Genomic DNA, 16241 nt, shown 5'->3' on the forward strand with positions numbered 1-16241 from the left:
AGGTCACACGCGTCTACCTGTTTACTCCAGCCCTGGAGAGGGGACTCTGTTGTCTACCACTCCTAAGGACCACCAACCAGGAGGATGAAGGCTGCTTACTCGAAGAGGTGGCCACTCGAAGTGATGAAGGGATGAGAATATATGAGTCATGCTCTAACTCCTCACAAGTACATTGAACAGAGGAAGCTGGGTAGAAAGAGCACAGAATCAGGCAGAGCTGGAATCTAAATATGTACAGGCAGTGAAAAAGAAAGAAAAAGTTAGTAGAAAGATGCGAGGAAGTGACTGCCCAGAGCCTCATGCTGTGTGACTGAACTTTGACACCATCACAGCCTTCCTCTTGGTATTGATTTGGTGCCCTCATAACGGTGCCCTTTGTACATACCGAGTTGGTCAACTCATCCCGAGGCGTAGTCTAGGGCCTGTGGGCCCACAGGCCCACAAAGCTCAGGTGCCGCCATTCATACAGCCACTGTGTGAGCTCTCTGGGTATTCTGGAGTAGAGAGTCCTGGCCGCCGTCCTGCAGGCTGTCAGTCCTGGAGGGCTGATAGCAGAGTGTAAGCAGCAGCTTATGCCAGTGGTTATCAGCCTGAGGGTCCTGACCCCTTCGGGGGTGGGGGGCTGCATATCAGATAATTACATTACAATTCATAGCAGTAGCAAAATTAGTTATGAAGTAGCAGTGAAAATAATTTTATGTTGGGGGACAATCACCACAACATGAGGAGCTGTATTAAAGGGTCGCAGGATTAGGAAGGTTGAGAGCCATGGGTTTAACACCAGGGCAAAGAGTTTGAGGCCAGAGACTTGGCTGGAACCCTGCATTTTCCCCTTACCTGCAAGGCTGGCTGCCCTCCAGTGGAGGCAAGCTTCTGTCCCGGGCCGCGTACAGGGTCACAGTTCCTACTGTGGTATTGAGGGCAATAAATAGAGCCGGTTACCGAAGGAGGTCAGGGTGTAACGGCCAGGTGGCCTCAAGCAGATTCCCTGCTTTGAGAAGGACGAGTGCTAAAAGTGTCACCAGCTATCGATAAGACGCATGGGAACAGCCAACAGCGTGCTGGCTGCAGTGTGAGGGGGGTGCGCGCTGTGCCAAGGGGCCCGTGGGGAGGCTCCCTGGAAGTCTCTCAGAGCCACGCCCCCAGTGTTACTGATTTGGGACTGGGGGAGTCAGGCCCTGCAGGCAAAGGCATAAGGTGGCCACAGGTACTTGGGGTGAGAGCGGAGCCACTTTCCGGTAGGAACAGGCCTGCGTGACTGGCAGCATCATTACCTAGACGTCTAGGCCTGGGTGATCTACAGAAGTGTTTAACGAGACCAGTTTTATAGTGTGGGCGGTAGGAAAAGACCAGGAGCTTTGCCTGTGTGTGTTGTGTGTGTGTGTGTGGCATGTGTGGTATGTGTGTTTGGATGTGTGTACATGCATGTATGCAAGTGCGGGGTAGATGTCTCCATTAGGTATCTGGTACTTCCTGCAAAACTCTCCATTTTGTTTCTCTCTCTCTTCCTCTCTCTCTTCCTCTCTCTCTCTCTCTCTCTCTCTCTCTCTCTCTCTCTGTGTGTGTGTGTGTGTGTGTGTGTATGTGTGTGTGTGTGTGTGTGAGAGAGAGAAATAGTGTGTGATGTGTGTGGTGTATGTTTGTGATGTGTGTCTGTCTATGAGTACTGTCCCATGCCTTCCACTTTCATTGAGATAAGATCTCTGTTGTTCTCTGCTGTGCACCCAGAGTGGCTAGCCCCTGAGTTTCCTGGGTTCTCCTGCATCTGCCCCCACCCCTCTCAGGAGCACTAGGATTGCAGATGGAGACTCACTTGATGGTTTTACACGGGTTCTGGGGACTTGATGTCAGATCCTCACACCTGGGCAGCAGCCGCATCACCACGAAGCCGTCTGCCCAGCCTACTGTATCGGTGGTGAACAGGAAGTCATACCCAAAGAGGAGGGATTCCCATTGAGTGGGGCACCTCTGGTCTCCTTGAGGAAGCTGGGTGGCACACAGATGCTTGTAAGGATGGAAGAGAGACGTTGGTGTGCAGCCTGCGACCTGACTGAGCACATTGTCATGTTGTCAGTCCACAGCTGTCGCCCGTGTGGGCACATGATTCCCAGGGTGAGTGGTTGCAGCTTTTCAACCTGTTGTAGCAAATTCTTTTGAGCGCATAAGGTCATCTGGGTGTGCAGGCTTGTCACCCAGCTCCTCAAGAGGTTGAGGCAGGAGGTGTACGTGTTCAAAGCCCACCTGAGCATCTGGGACCCTATCATAAAGTAGAGCCTGCGAGGCGAACACCTGTTACGTATTGTCATTCTGGTTTCGTAGATTTGCTCTTGCCAATATTAACAGTATACACCACAACTAAGTGTTAACGAGTTACTCCATGATCATCGGGATTGCCGCCTTCTTCTTTTTTTTTTTTTTTTTTTTTCGAGACAGGGTTTCTCTGTGTAGCCCTGGCTGTCCTGGAACTCACTCCATAGACCAGGCTGGCCTCGAACTCAAAAATCCGCCTGCCTCTGCCTCCCAAGTGCTGGGATTAAAGGCGTGCGCCGCCCCCCACCACCGCCCGGCTGGGATTGCCTTCTATAGAGTCTACTTAAAACCCTTGATTTTAAATACATATATATGCGTACACTTGAGTGTTTGTATGTGTATTAACCCCAGGGAGGTCAGAACAGGGCCCCTGATCCTTTGGAACTGGAGTGTGAGTTGGTTCTGAGCCAACTCTGGGTGCTGGGGACAGAACTCTGGCCCCTGCAGGAGTAACTGCTGTGCCATCTCAGTCTCTTTGATTTCACACGACCCTCTTCATCCACTTGGCAGCAGAAATGCCTGCCTTAGGGAAGCAGGCACTTGGTTTCAGGCATACCAGAGCGTCTGCCTGCTAACTTGGCTCGGCGTTGCTTTATTTTTGGGTAGGAATCGCCCACCTTACTAGCTTCGCGTGAAGGGCTCCCATGAGGTTAGAAGCAAAAAGATGGATTTGAAGTTTTCACCCTAATTATTGGAGACAGCAGACGGGACCCCGGAGCTTGTTTCTGCTGGCAGGTCTCAAGTCTGCCTCCAGCAGGGTTACCTGGGAGGATAGGGGGCAGTCTTAGTGTTCTGGGCTATGGTTTGAACCAGCAATGGATTTGGGGTGTCCATTTAAGACCAGGTTTGACTTGGCTTGACGTGAGGAGGGTGGGTTGGTTGTCTCCTGAAATGCTTGTGACATGAAGTGGGGGGGGGGGATTTTGGATGTTTTAGGAGTTTGGATTATCTGATTATACCTCATGGAGGCATTCTTGGACACGAGGACTCAACGTCTAAACATAAGACTCCTTGAATTATCCTCACACAGTGTGTGTGTTACATACAGTTTACATGAGGTGCCAGTGTTTAGTCCACCTGTGGTTTTGCTCTGACCATGAGGCAGATGGGACGCTTTTCTACGGGTAGGGTTCTGTCAGTGCTCAAAGGACTTCAGATTTTGAAGGATTTGACTGTTTTTTAGGTTAGTGGGTACTCAGCCTGAATCTGCCTGGAACAAAGAATTTATAACTTTTATCTCAGGCAGACTATCTAAGGCAAACTGTAGTTCTTTAAAAGCACTGCCTGTGCTCCTTCCACCTCTCCCCCTCCTCGCTCCCTCCTCCCCCTCCTCGCTCCCTCCTCGCTCCCTCCTCCCTGCTTCATCTTAGCCCACATCACATCACCGTGAGGGTGTAAGACATTCCTGTGCTTCTCTCTGTGAACCATATCTTCTCTCTGGTCTCCTCTGCTGAGAAACTCCGTGCCCTGCTTTGACTTGCCCTTCACCCGAGAGGTGACAGAAGGGAGCTACAGCAGACCACTGCTTCTGCTCTCTCCCTGGGGGACCGTGACAGTTCAGACAGTCCATTTTGGGTTAGCTCGATGGTTAGTGCAACCTGGGGACCTTGCCCTGGTAATGATCACTTTACCGTCCGGTTTTCCTTAGGGCCTGGCTCCTGCGGAGGAAACCTAAGATACACAGCCACCACAGCCTTTGTTCCCAGGTCACCGTGCAGTTGTTAGCGGAAATACCTCCCCGGTTATTGGCAGCAGCAGCAGAACATCTGTCTAAATACGACTTCCTGCCGTCAGCCAGAGCCTCTCCATTAACATTCTCTGACAGATGATTCGTGTTGGGCCAGAAGCTTTTCCGAGTTAGATTCCATTCTTTATTGTTTTAATTTACCTGGGGCAGAAGCAATAATACTCCCACCACCACCCCCTTTTTTTAAGGGAAAGAAAAATTAAAGGAGCCGTTTCTAGCTAATAAGATGTTGGCAATTGAAAATGTGTCTGAAGATATATTTAGAAACACCTTTATGCAAGTAGATTAAAGAATTTACGACTCGAGTGCCTCTTGCCTTGAACTCATAGGCAGGCAGGCCTAATATTGATCGTCTGTTTCATGGCACGGGGATATCTTAACGGTGGGTTAACATCAGTCGCCTGCACACCACACACACCCAGGACGGTGGTTCTTGGTGAAGGCGGTGGCCCTTGCTTATTTTTGCTCAGAAGTTCCTCTAGTCTTTACATTCCAGAAAGCTCTTCCTAAGCTCTGTCCACCTGTGCATGTGGCTTTACATACTGCATGGCCTTGCAGCACCTGAGTTTTCAAGAGCGAGCTAAAAATGCCCTAATCACTGTGAGCACCGCCTCACGTCTTCCCTTCTGTTGTGTGTCTGGGTCCCTGCAGGGGTGACCAGCTTGGTTTTGGAGGGGGGGGTACATCAGCTGTTCTACTCAACTTGTCCCATGGTAGAAGACAACCTCAGGTTCAAAAGGTGCCTTTAAACAGAGCACACACCCTCTGAGGAGCAGAATTCCTACCTCCCAAAAAAACGTGAGCATTTATCCCACTTGGGGTAGGAATTCTGCTCCTCAGAGAGTGCGTGGCCTAATGTGTTTTGGATTTAATCCCTTGACTCTGCAGAGTCTAAGGACAGCCTTCCTGGTCAGTCTGAGGTTTGTTGAGGGTCTAGGGTCAGGAGCAGGGTTTGGTTCCCAAGCTCTTGCTCTCCAGTGCGTTGTCCTCCTGACGGTGGGGCTGTTGTGTTCTGTATACAAGGGTGAGCCTGATGGACTGCCTGTGCGTGATGGAACGCACTGTTCATTGAAAGAAAAAGTTAAACCTGTGGACTCCATTGCCTTTAGCCCGCCTTTCTTTGTCTCCCCTGGGTTCTGCAGCAGTGAGCCAACTCCCACTGGTGATTAGTGTCTGTGTCCCATCACCCCCACCCCCACCAGAGTGTCGGAAAACATGACTGGTCCTTAGTTGGAAATCATGGCTGGTTATTAGTGAGAACTCTGGCCTCCCCTGTGACTCCCTCTGTTTCTTTAATTTCCTTTTGGTTTTGAAAGTTGATTTCATATATAAATTATGTAACACTTTTCCTTGTAACATCATAGCTTTAACTTTTAATTGCATGTATGAGGTCCACCACCCCCCACACCCTGGGTTCTTCAGCAAGACGGTAGGAGGCGGTGTGATGGATGATTTCATTATGCCAAGAGAACCAATGCTGCTGATTTCCTCACCAACACCGGCTTGCGTGCACCTTGGGAAATGGCATAATTCCGAATAATTCGCTAGGTGTATTTTTGGGTTGTGACATCTCCTTCTTCGGACATGATGCAGATCTGAGTAGATCACAGTTAATTTAAATGACTGGCGGTGTGAAGCTTCAACCTGGAAAATTCCTCCAGTCCGTGAGGTGGCTGACTGGGCCAAAGGCCCTTGTCACAAAAGCCCGGTGATGTCACTTCATTCCCAAGCCTCAAGGTGGAAGAAGAGAACTTACCACTTCTTGCCAGTTGTCCTTTGACTTCCACACACCGTTGGCATGCGTGTGCCCAGACTTCTCAGTCTTTCTGTCCACGGTGTGCGACTTAAGAGAGACTGCAGTACGTGGTCTATAGTGTGTGCCTTTCGCCCATTCCCCAGATTCCCGGTTCCTCTCCGCAGAGACATCCCCGTAACCCCTCTAGAAGAGATATCAGTGTTTAGTTGTGGTTTGCTATTTACTCTTTGAAGGATGCCCGGTGTTTACGCGAAAGCGACTACCAGTACATGCGAGCACAGGAGGGCATTGCTGGTCGTCTGAGAGCCTTCCTAGCGGTGCTGCCTCCGGAAGCGTGGATAAGCACAGATTCTCAACGGCGTTTGTGGCGTCTGGGTCGCTCACTCATTGTCCCCGCCCTTGTTCTTCTTTTCCAGCTGCAGCATGAGAAGGCGGAGCTGGAGCAGCACCTGGAGCAGGAACAGGAGTTTCAGGTCAACAAGCTGATGAAGAAGATCAAAAAGCTGGAGAATGACACCATCTCCAAGCAGCTCACCTTAGAGCAGGTGAGCCGGGGCGGGCCAGTACGCATCTGTGTAAAACCACCTCCAGAGGCACCAAGAAGTGAAGGGAGAGACACCCTCCAGCTCTTCCTCCCTTAGTGGGCACTGTATTTTGCCCCCCTTCTCTCTCTCTCTCTCTCTCTCTCTCTCTCTCTCTCTCTCTCTCTCTCTCTCTCTCTCTCTTCTCTCTCTTTAGCCACAGTTGATGTTCCAGGAGCTGTGAGGGTGAGCTCCTGATTTGTAGCGGGAAATCCTTTTCTACGAAGTGGGATGGGGGTGAGCGAGAACGCCCACTAGTGATTAGTGACCATGTCCCATCACCCTCACCCCCACAAGAGTATCAGAAAATGTGGCTAGTTATTAGTTGGAAATCATGGGAAGAAAAGATGGGGGGGGGTGTCTTAACCCCGGGGTGTTTTCAGTGTCTGCCCTCCGTATAGCAGGCTTGGAGGGACCAAAAGCTGTTGTCAAGGGCTGCTCAGAAGAAATGACAGGCATCTTCCGTCAATCATCTCACAGAAGCAGGCTACACTCAGCCAGCCTTCTAGAGACGGATAACAGAGCGGGGTAGACTTGTTCAGCTCCTCCGGGGTCAGTCACTATGTAGGGTGACCCCAAGGAGCTGTGCTAATTTTCTGAACCCTGGGTCTCCGTGGGAAGACTGGGAGACGGCAGACTGGGAGGTACAAAACTTGCCAGGCTCCAGCGTTTGTGTGCCTGACAGGCTGGTGTGGGTGTCCGTTCCAGAGCTAGCCTTAGAGGCACACCCTGGCCCTTCCACTCCTGTCAAACAGAGATGTGGCAGCCATCGTCCTTCGGTTGAGGTTGTGGTGTCTCTGGGCTTGAGATCTCTGGTGTTTTTTTCTCCGTCAGTAGCCTGAAAAAGCATTTCCCTAAGACACGTTATTAAAGGCCGTCCGTGGTGTGCGGCTATGGGGCTTCCACGTGAAGCTGAGCAGGGGGCCTTAAGACGTCCCAGCTCTGTCTTGCTGACACAACGAATGATACCATATAATGATTTGGCCAGGCCCTATGAGTGAGCAGTCTGGTCTCTCTTTCTCTCTGTCTCCGTCTTTTCTGTTTGCCCTTCCCTGTGCTAACTCTGTCTGCTGTAGCTCTCGTTAGTCATCTGTCTTTCTCACTTCATTTGGAATGTTTTCCTTACGTGTGTCCGTGTGCCGCTCACGTGCATACAGTGCCTGCAGAGGTCAGAAGAGAGCATGGTGCCCGTGTAACAAGAATTACAGATGGTGGAGCACCATGCCAGGCTGGGAACTGAACCTCTGGAAGAGCAACAGGTGCTCCTAACCACTGAGCCACCTCTCCAGCCCCCTACAGCTCTAGATAGAACAGTTTGCCGGAGTTGAAACTAAGGTGGGAAGGAGAGGTTGGGTGTATTGTCTTGTTCTCCGTACACAGAGGCCCCAAAGCAGACTGTTCATCACTGGGTTTTATGGTACCGAATGGTTTCTTTAAAAACATCCTTGTCCCTTCTGTGTTAAATTGGGTTTCCAAGGGTTGGTTATTTCGTAAGGACGCCTAGAGAGGGCATTCTGTTTCTATTGATCATCTTTCAAACTCAGATGCGATATGTAAGTTTTAGAAGACCCATGTCCCCAATTTTTAAAAAAAACAAAACAAAACTCTGTTTTCCAGTGTTTGCCTATCGAATTACAGTCATAGGACAAGCCACCCCGCGAGGTAAGCCTTTGAGGATTTGGATTTTAACCCACAGCACAAGTCCCAGGCCTCTAAGCCATTTAACTGAGAGACGTCAGAGAGCTCAGCAGAGCTCACACAGTATTTATATTGTGCTGAGACCCGGCCTTTTATGATGCTGGCTGACCGCTTTTAAAGCAGCCAGCCCTGTGTGTGTTCATAGGCTGTGACCCGGTTCTCCAGTGGTGGCCACAAGGTGGAGACAGAGAGCTGGCTTCAGCAGGAAAGGGCTGTGGCATCAACAGGCTCTGGGGAGGTGGAAAAAGTGGCGGTGTATGATAGATCTGTTCCAGACACGACACACTTGTCCACTCAGGACAGGCCAAAATACTAATACCAGCAGCGTCCTCCTTGGTGAACCAGTGAGTTTTACAGAAGTTGCTTACAGGAATATGGCGAGGGGTTACTTACGGGAGCGGAAATAACCTCAAAGACGGCTTGGTCGCCAAGGTTTACCCCTGCATGAGGGACAGCTCACCAGCACTGGGAACCTGGAGCGCACTGACAGCCTGCAGGCAGCTCAGCAGGTTGTAGCATGTTCTTTCCAAGTAACTGATCCAAACTGCCTCTCCCAGGCAGGTCACCTGGTTTCTGCTGCTTACAGACATCTGGACTAGTCTCAAGTCTTCTTTGAAGCCTGGTTCCCTTAAGCCAGGGGGCCTTTCTGAGGGAAACACTCACTGTTTGCTCCGGCAGGGAGGGGTCTGGTGAAATGTGGTCAGTTTCAGGGACTTCCTGAAAATATTGAGTTGTTTGCTTACATTCTTGCTTAAAGAACTTTCCCAGAGGAGGGAATGTTTCAATCTAGGATGCAACTTAGACAAAAATGGATATGAAGATGAGACTGGGGCAGGAATGGGTAGGGATGGGGGGTAGCCACCATCTATCAGGCTAGTCTCTGCATACTTGAGTTAACAGCCCAAGGTACATGTTCTGTCTAGGAGCAGGCAGCTTACTAGGAAAGAGTCTCCAGCAGGGTGTGCCTCTTGATGGAAGGGAGTCTGAGCTGAGACATGTCAGGATTCTGTTTTAATTAAAAGTAGAAAAATGTAACATTGTTTATAAGCTCTCTCCCATTCCTTGGGGTGGGTTGTGTGTGAGGAGCAATACTGCATCTCTTTTCACAGCCTGTGTTTGGGAGGAGTGTTCTGCTGCTTCTGAGAGCCTCTGTGGCATCACCTGAGCAGCTCTGTGGCCGTCTCTTTGTTTCTATGGGATGCTGCTGCAGTCAGCTTCCTGCATCCTGAGTGGGCACAACCATCCCAGGCTGCCTACACGCCCATTTAGGCATAGTTCTATTAGGATGAAGCCCCAGTTCCCTGGTTTATCTCAGCCTTCTGTGTACTTAGCTTGGGAAACTGCGTCATAAGAAATGGAGTGCTGGGGCTGGAGAGATGGCTCAGTGGTTGAGAGTACCGACTGTTCTTCCAAAGGCCCTGAGTTCAAATCCCAGCAACCACATGGTGGCTCCCAACCATCTGTAACGGGATCTGACGCCCCCTTCTGGTGTGTCTGAAGACATACTCCTGACACAGGAGCAGTCAGTTCACATGATAGGCCAATAAAGGGCCCAAGAGTCTCAACTGTGTGTGTGACTGGTCAGTTTAAAAAGCCAGGTGCTCGTCGGCTGAGCATTGGTTCTTCCTTCAATCCTGCCTCATTTTCTGGAAAACATGGGTCATACCGGGCAGTGGTGGTGCATGCCTTTAATCCCAGCACTTCAGATGCAGAGGCAGGCGAATTTCTCAGTTCGAGGACAGCCTGGTCTACAGAGTGAGTTCCAGGACAGCCGGGGCTACACAGAGCAACCCTGTCTCGAAAAGCCAAAAAAAAAAGGGGGGGGTCATAAAAGATAAGACCAATGTCACCACCCAGCAGCAGGCTGTGACTCGAAGATGGAAGAACATGCTCCGGTGTGTCAGAAGCTGTTTCCAGAACTTTCAGGGCCTCTTCCTTTCTGCAGAGAGCACTGTCTGCCGTAACCCTCCAGTCCTGCCTCCCTCCCTCCCTGTCTGTCCTTCAGCCAGGCAGGCGTCCACACGTCTTCAGTCGGGCTTCTCGTCACATTCTTCACTTGGCTCAGTTGTTCATAGAATCGTCAGCTCTGTAGACCATCCAGGGAGCGAAACTTTACTCATCTAGGGATCCCTGGTGACAGTTTCCCTCCTGAAATCCCGGCAGCTGCCTTTAAACAGCCAGGGTTGATGAGCGGGAGAAGAGGGTTCAGCGGTTAAGAGCTCTTGTTACTTAATCCTGAGGACTGAGTTCAAATCCTATTGCCCACATAAGGCAGGTAACTCCAAAACCCCTGTAACCCCCAGCTTGAGGGATCCAGCACCCATTTCTGGCCTCTATGGACACCCGCACACACGAACACACTAGTACAACTACACAGACGTAAGAGTAGCCACACATAATAAAATGAATCTTAAAGGAAAAAGTTGTCCCCTGTCCCTCTGGGTATCTGGGGCTCCCCATTTCCAGGAACACAAGCAACAGATGCCTCGCTCCTTCCTCAGCCTGCTCGCCCACGCTTCGCGTTCTGAGAATTCTCTCCTGGTAGGTCACCGTGACCTGGCCTCGTCTCCCTGTACTTTGTTTTTGCCCGTACCGCAGCGTGCTGATTGAACGGCACGAGCCTGTATGGGTTCATGTGATCATCATTCGCAGTCTCCCCGGAAAGACGGCAGAAGGTGTCTGGCCTGGAGCCTTGTTCTGGGAGGACAAGTGGTCCCCGATCGTCAGGGATGAAGGAAGAGCCAGGCAGTGGAGGGAAGCTGTCACTGGGCAGCAGAGAAGGCTGGGAACACACAGAAAAGAAAGACGCAGGCCGGCTAGAGAGAGACGCCCACATCCAGCCTTTTTCAGGGAAACAGAGATGCCCCAGCAGGCAGAGGTGGGAGAGGATGCTCCGGGCCAGAGTGCCAGCAGGCTCTGCAAAGCCATACTGAGAACAGCAATGCTGGGGAAGGTGTCAATGGATTCTTCCCCTTCTGCCCAGGAGAGGCGACGGATTACAAAGGCATAGGCTTGTCATTAGAGCTAGTCATTTAGCTGTCTCAGGGCCTGGCCAAGCCTCCTTGCTAGCAGTGTCCCATGGTGTTATTCTCAGTTATCAGTCCTAGGAGGTGACTCACCGGGCCCAGCTTCCTGTGCCATCTCCAACTACAGAAAGCTGCCTGGGCCAGTTGTGTGGCACACGGAGTCCGAGTCCTTGGGAAAAGGTTTTGTCTTAAGTGTTTTTTATTGATTAACTTTTTTTCTTTTCTTTTTTTTTTTTGTAACTTGGCCAGTTTCTTGTACCGACTCCAGCAGGTTATCTTTCTTTAATCGGCATCGCCCACCTTGCTCTCTGCTCCCTAGCAACCCTCCATCCTACAACCCCATTCCATCCATCTCTGCCAGTGACCTACATCCCTCCCAATGACCTTTCCTCCACAAAGCCCCTTTCCTGTTAACTGTTCCCCTACCTATCAATCCCCTTCCCCCCATCCCCCTCCTCCCAACCAGTCTACTTCCTAGACTCATAATCGTTCATTTCTTTGGCAAAACAGGGAAATGTTTACATTTAGGATTCTTGCTCTTAGTATCGGGGTTCTTTGTGTGCCCTGGGTCACCTTGTCTGGAAGGTAATTCGGTCCCAGTAAAAACCTAATGGCCACCCCACGACTCAGATGCCTGTGGACCGGAGTGCATGCTTTGTAGTGTGAGCCACCTAGAGGCCAACGCGTCTGTGCGACTTACGCAAATGCGGATGGAGTCCTTGGCTTTTCTTAGTGGTGGGGAGCAAAGTATTTCTTGAATCCACAGGAACAGCCAAGGTCCCTCAGGATCCCATTCACACTGACTGAGTCCTCGTGGGTTCCAGCAGCTGGAAGACCCTCAGAAAGAGAGCCCGTGGCACCTGCCGCTTGCTCTATGCGTGCCCTGATAGCGCCAAGAGTGGCTGTCTCTTGAGCATTGTGCTGCATTAAGGTGATAAAAATCCCATGACACCCCCCCCCCCGTGGGCATTTTTGAAGCTCAGTTTCAAACGGCTAAGTGGAGGTTTCAGAACCGTTTTTTAAACTCAGCATTTACGTTATGATGATGATAATCCATTGGCCTCTCAAGGAAATTTGGAAAACAAGGGAAAAAAAACATGACAACACAAAGATAGTACAGGGACTGCACTTGCACATCCCCACTCTACCCCTACCCCTACCCCTATCCCACCCCCACCCTACCTCTACCATGGCTTCTGTTGGTAATTTTTCCTCTTCTTTCCCTCCTCTTTCTCCTTCTTCCTCTCTAAAGGAACGGTGAGCATGTATCATTTTGAAGTTGGGTGACAGCAAGTTTGGGAGGAACACTTTCAGTCAGTTCCAAAGCCTAGCTATACAGTAGTCAAACCCACTCCCTGCTCCTTCAGGAGAGGTTTAGGAACGAAGCCTCCAGCCACTTGGGAGAACATGTAGGATTTTGGGCCCTGGATACAGTTGAGCCTCTCACGAAGCCTTTGAGCAGTCTCGGTCACTTCGTCTGTCCCATCACTTCGTCTGTCCCGTCCTCTCACCTGCCAAGTAGTCACAATGTCAACTGAGAGGTCTCTGGGCCCCGCCATCAGGGAGGAGAGGCGTGTGTCCTGTAGCAGTTGGATGGGACACATGCCCCCCCCACACACACACGCACTTGCATTTCAATGAAGAACAAAAATTCGGTTGAGGTCCTCATGTGAATCGGGTGGTGTTTCCGTGTGGGTCAGTTCACGCAGGTGCTATTACGCAGCGGACCTTGACAGCATCTGTCCCTTATAGGAAAAGGGGGTGTCCCGTCATCCAGTGGCGAAAGTCGTCTGGTCAGGCCGGAGGGTCAAGACTTTGTCCATTAAAATAAGTAACACAGGTGCCCCCCTCCCCCTATCTGAGATCTCCTGCTTATCCTTTGTGCGAATCAAGTACCTGCTGAGAGCCCAGTGGATGACATAGGCTGACTTAGAGGAGCACACGGTACCAGAATGGAGGAGTAAATTCGATAGCCCCACATACGGCACTGGGACCAGTGTGGCAACAGTGGATAGCTTTGTTTGAAAGGAAACTTGAGTTTTGGATGCAGCACATCTTGGGTTTTCTTTTCTTTTCTTTTCTTTTTTTTAAAGATTTATTTATTATGTACGCAGCTTCTGCCTGTGTGTATGTCTGCACACCAGAAGGGGGCATCAGATCCCATTACAGATGGTTGTGAGCCACCATGTGGTTGCTGGGAATTGAACTCAGGACCTCTGGAAGAGCAGTCAGTGCTCTTAACTGCGGAGCCATCTCTCCATCTTTTGTAAAGAAATTACGATTTTTTTTTTTTAATAATTTGAGGGGATCTGGCATGTGCCATGCCAAGTGTGTGGAGGTCACAAGAAAAATGTTGCTGGTCAGTTCTCCTATGACATTTGAGTCCTGAGGAGCCAAGCTGGGTTGTCTTGCTTGGCTGCAAGCACCTTTGTCCACTGAGCCATCCTGCTTGCTGGCGCCCAGGTGGCTTTGAGATAAGCTCCATTGTAACAAACCCTGTGTGTCTGTTCAGCTTGTAGAGAAGCCTGCCTGTCAGCTGCTTTTGTTACGTGTAGATTGGCAACATCTGGGTTCTCGCGGGATCCTTCCCACACGTTCCTGGAGGGGGGACTGATCTCTGGAGTTCAAAGTATATTTTCTCTTAGTGGTCCCAATGAAATTGGGCTCAGGCTAAACCTTTCCGAAGGGCACTGGAACGACTTTCCGAAGTCTCACAGCTGAGCTGGATGTGAAGAGGGGTATCACCGATTTTCCTGTCCCCTCTCCGGCGTCAGGATCCTCTATTTTATTACCTGTTCTGTTTCATATCCATTTGGGCCTCAGACATGGTGTCCCCTGCCTCAGCCTCTGAGTGCTGGGCTTGCAGGTCTGCTCTAATGGGGGACGTGAACAGAGAGAGCGAGGCATGCTGGGGTGGAGCTGGGCCTCTCTCGATGCCCTTCCTGTATCTCCAGACTCGGGCCTGACCAGCTGGGGATCTGATGTCCCAGGGATACACTGTTCATCCACCGAGGACGTTCTGGGCTTAACTGGGGTGTATAATAGGACTCTCAGTCTGATGTTAATTAACCCAGAAGAGATGGAGCTGCTGAACACCAGCAGCTCGGGCCCCACCACGGAAAGACTTAATTAGAAAGCCGCATTTCAAATGAACTCTGCTCATCATCAGCTGTACCCATGGACTCTGCAGGCTGCAGAGTAACCCTTGGCGGTGGCGGTGGCGGTGGGGGGTTGTGGGGTTGTGGTTCGATTCGCCTGACACTTAGATATTTGGCTGTGGGTGAGAGGGTCCCTGTTGAGGGAACTCTGAATTTAAAATATGACAGCAGACCCGTGTTTTTTGTTTTGTTTTGTTTTTTTTTTTTTTTTGTATTTTTGACCCCTGCCTGTGAGCAGGTGACTGGGTACTCCCTCTGGACACTCCCTCCCTCCCTCAGGACTGGGAAGCCAGTCTTAACCCTGCAGAGAAGACACCACCACCCCCCATCCCTCACAAAGCTCCCTGCTGTGCCAAGTACTTCTGTGAGCTTCCTTCCTGTTTCTTGCCCTTGAGCTGTCTTCGGGGGATACCACGTACCACCCCTGCTTGTGAATGGCAGGCTATGAGCCTGGCTCATTTGTTCTGGTGTCCAGAAAGCCGCCAGCATTGTTTACCAATGACACGTTCTTGAATCTAGACACTTTAGGATTCATTAGTGAAACAACAACGGGAGAGGAGAGGGATGGGGGTGGGGGGCAGAGCATACAGTCTAAGCTTATCGTGTGCAATAAGGTATTTTGCTAATAAAAGTGAAGGAAATGGCATCTCACAAAGGCATAGTATGCTATTCCAACCAAAGCATTGGCGCTGCTGGGGGCGGGGGTGGGGGGAGAGTAGAGGCCTAGAGAGTTCTGTCCTAGATGGCTGGAACAGGCTAAAACCGGAGACAGTGACAAGTGTTGAGCACAACATTCTACGTGCCACTTATTAAGGATACCCAGAGGTAAGGCACTTAAACTTGGTCAGCCATATGCTACGCTCCTGCTTTTACAAGTGGTGAACTCCCATCTAGTAACCTCCCATTCTTCCAGCTAACCCTGGGCAGAGCGGGGATTTGGACCCAGATAGTTAACTTGAGGTTTGCGATTATAACGACTTAGTGGTGGTAGCTTTTTGAGAGACACTGCTAAGTCTGGTTATGGAAGTGGTTGATCCTGGGTTCGCTGTCTGGCCCAAGTGGTTACCATTATAGGAAATGGTTTGATCCAGTTTCCGGTCGTGCCAAAGCTGTTCTGCCTGCTTTCCTGGTCTCTTTTAACATTCGTGGTGAGAGCCAGTCAAGGATGCTCCGGTGCCCTAGCGTGCCTTCTCAGTAAAGCCATTCCTCTCTCCCTCCTTTAGTTGAGACGGGAGAAGATTGACCTGGAAAACACCCTGGAGCAAGAACAGGAGGCGCTGGTCAATCGGCTGTGGAAGAGGATGGATAAGCTGGAAGCGGAGAAGAGGTTTGTTGGCGTTGAGTGTGTGCGTGCGTGTGTCTGGAAGACTCCTGTCTGTGAACTTAGGGATGGCTTCGGGCAACACATAGCATCCTAACTTTTTTTTTTAATTAAGTAATTTATTTATATGAGTACACTGTCTGTCTCCAGACACACACCAGAAGAGGGCATCAGATCCCATTACAGATGGTTGGGAGCCACCCTGTGGTTGCTGGGAATTGAACTCAGGACCTCTGGAAGGGATCAGTCAGTGCTCCTAACCCCGCACCACCCCCCTCACTCCCCCCCATCCTAACTTGTTAAAGGAAAAATCTGTTGACTTTTCTGGCAGAGGCCTCCTCTCTGCCTGGCTTTTCTCCTCCCTCAAGTACAAATTGTTTTCATTTATGAGTTCAAGGCCAAGTCCGAGTCAACCTCGGTACCACTGTTCAGCTGTTAGCTACTGCTCTGCATCTCTAGGGTTTCCTGACTCAGTTGGGCGATTTTAATAGAAAAGTGACTCTCTGCTTGCTTTTAAACTGACTGTAAATAACCGACTGTAAATACCTGTGGGTTACAATTCTTGAATGTTCGACAGGCACAGAAGTGAAGTGTTACCCGACCACAAAGGTTCCTTAAGTCACCTCCTTGCAGAGGCTCGTTTT

The 16241-nt window shown here is 50.5% G+C and overlaps 1 protein-coding gene across 1 annotated transcript in view; it reads left to right on the forward strand.

Annotated features, from left to right (window-relative positions):
- Positions 1–16241, forward strand: part of Ccdc6 (coiled-coil domain containing 6) — a 98857-nt gene that overhangs the window by 57457 nt on the left and 25159 nt on the right. The window contains exons 3-4 of the mRNA XM_031348759.1: positions 6230–6358; positions 15500–15603. Of these exons, the coding sequence (XP_031204619.1) occupies positions 6230–6358; positions 15500–15603 (233 nt within the window). The remainder of the gene's footprint in view (positions 1–6229; positions 6359–15499; positions 15604–16241) is intronic.

The sequence above is a fragment of the Mastomys coucha genome, unplaced genomic scaffold, assembly GCF_008632895.1.
Source record: "Mastomys coucha isolate ucsf_1 unplaced genomic scaffold, UCSF_Mcou_1 pScaffold3, whole genome shotgun sequence".
NCBI classification, from domain to species: Eukaryota; Metazoa; Chordata; class Mammalia; order Rodentia; family Muridae; genus Mastomys; species Mastomys coucha.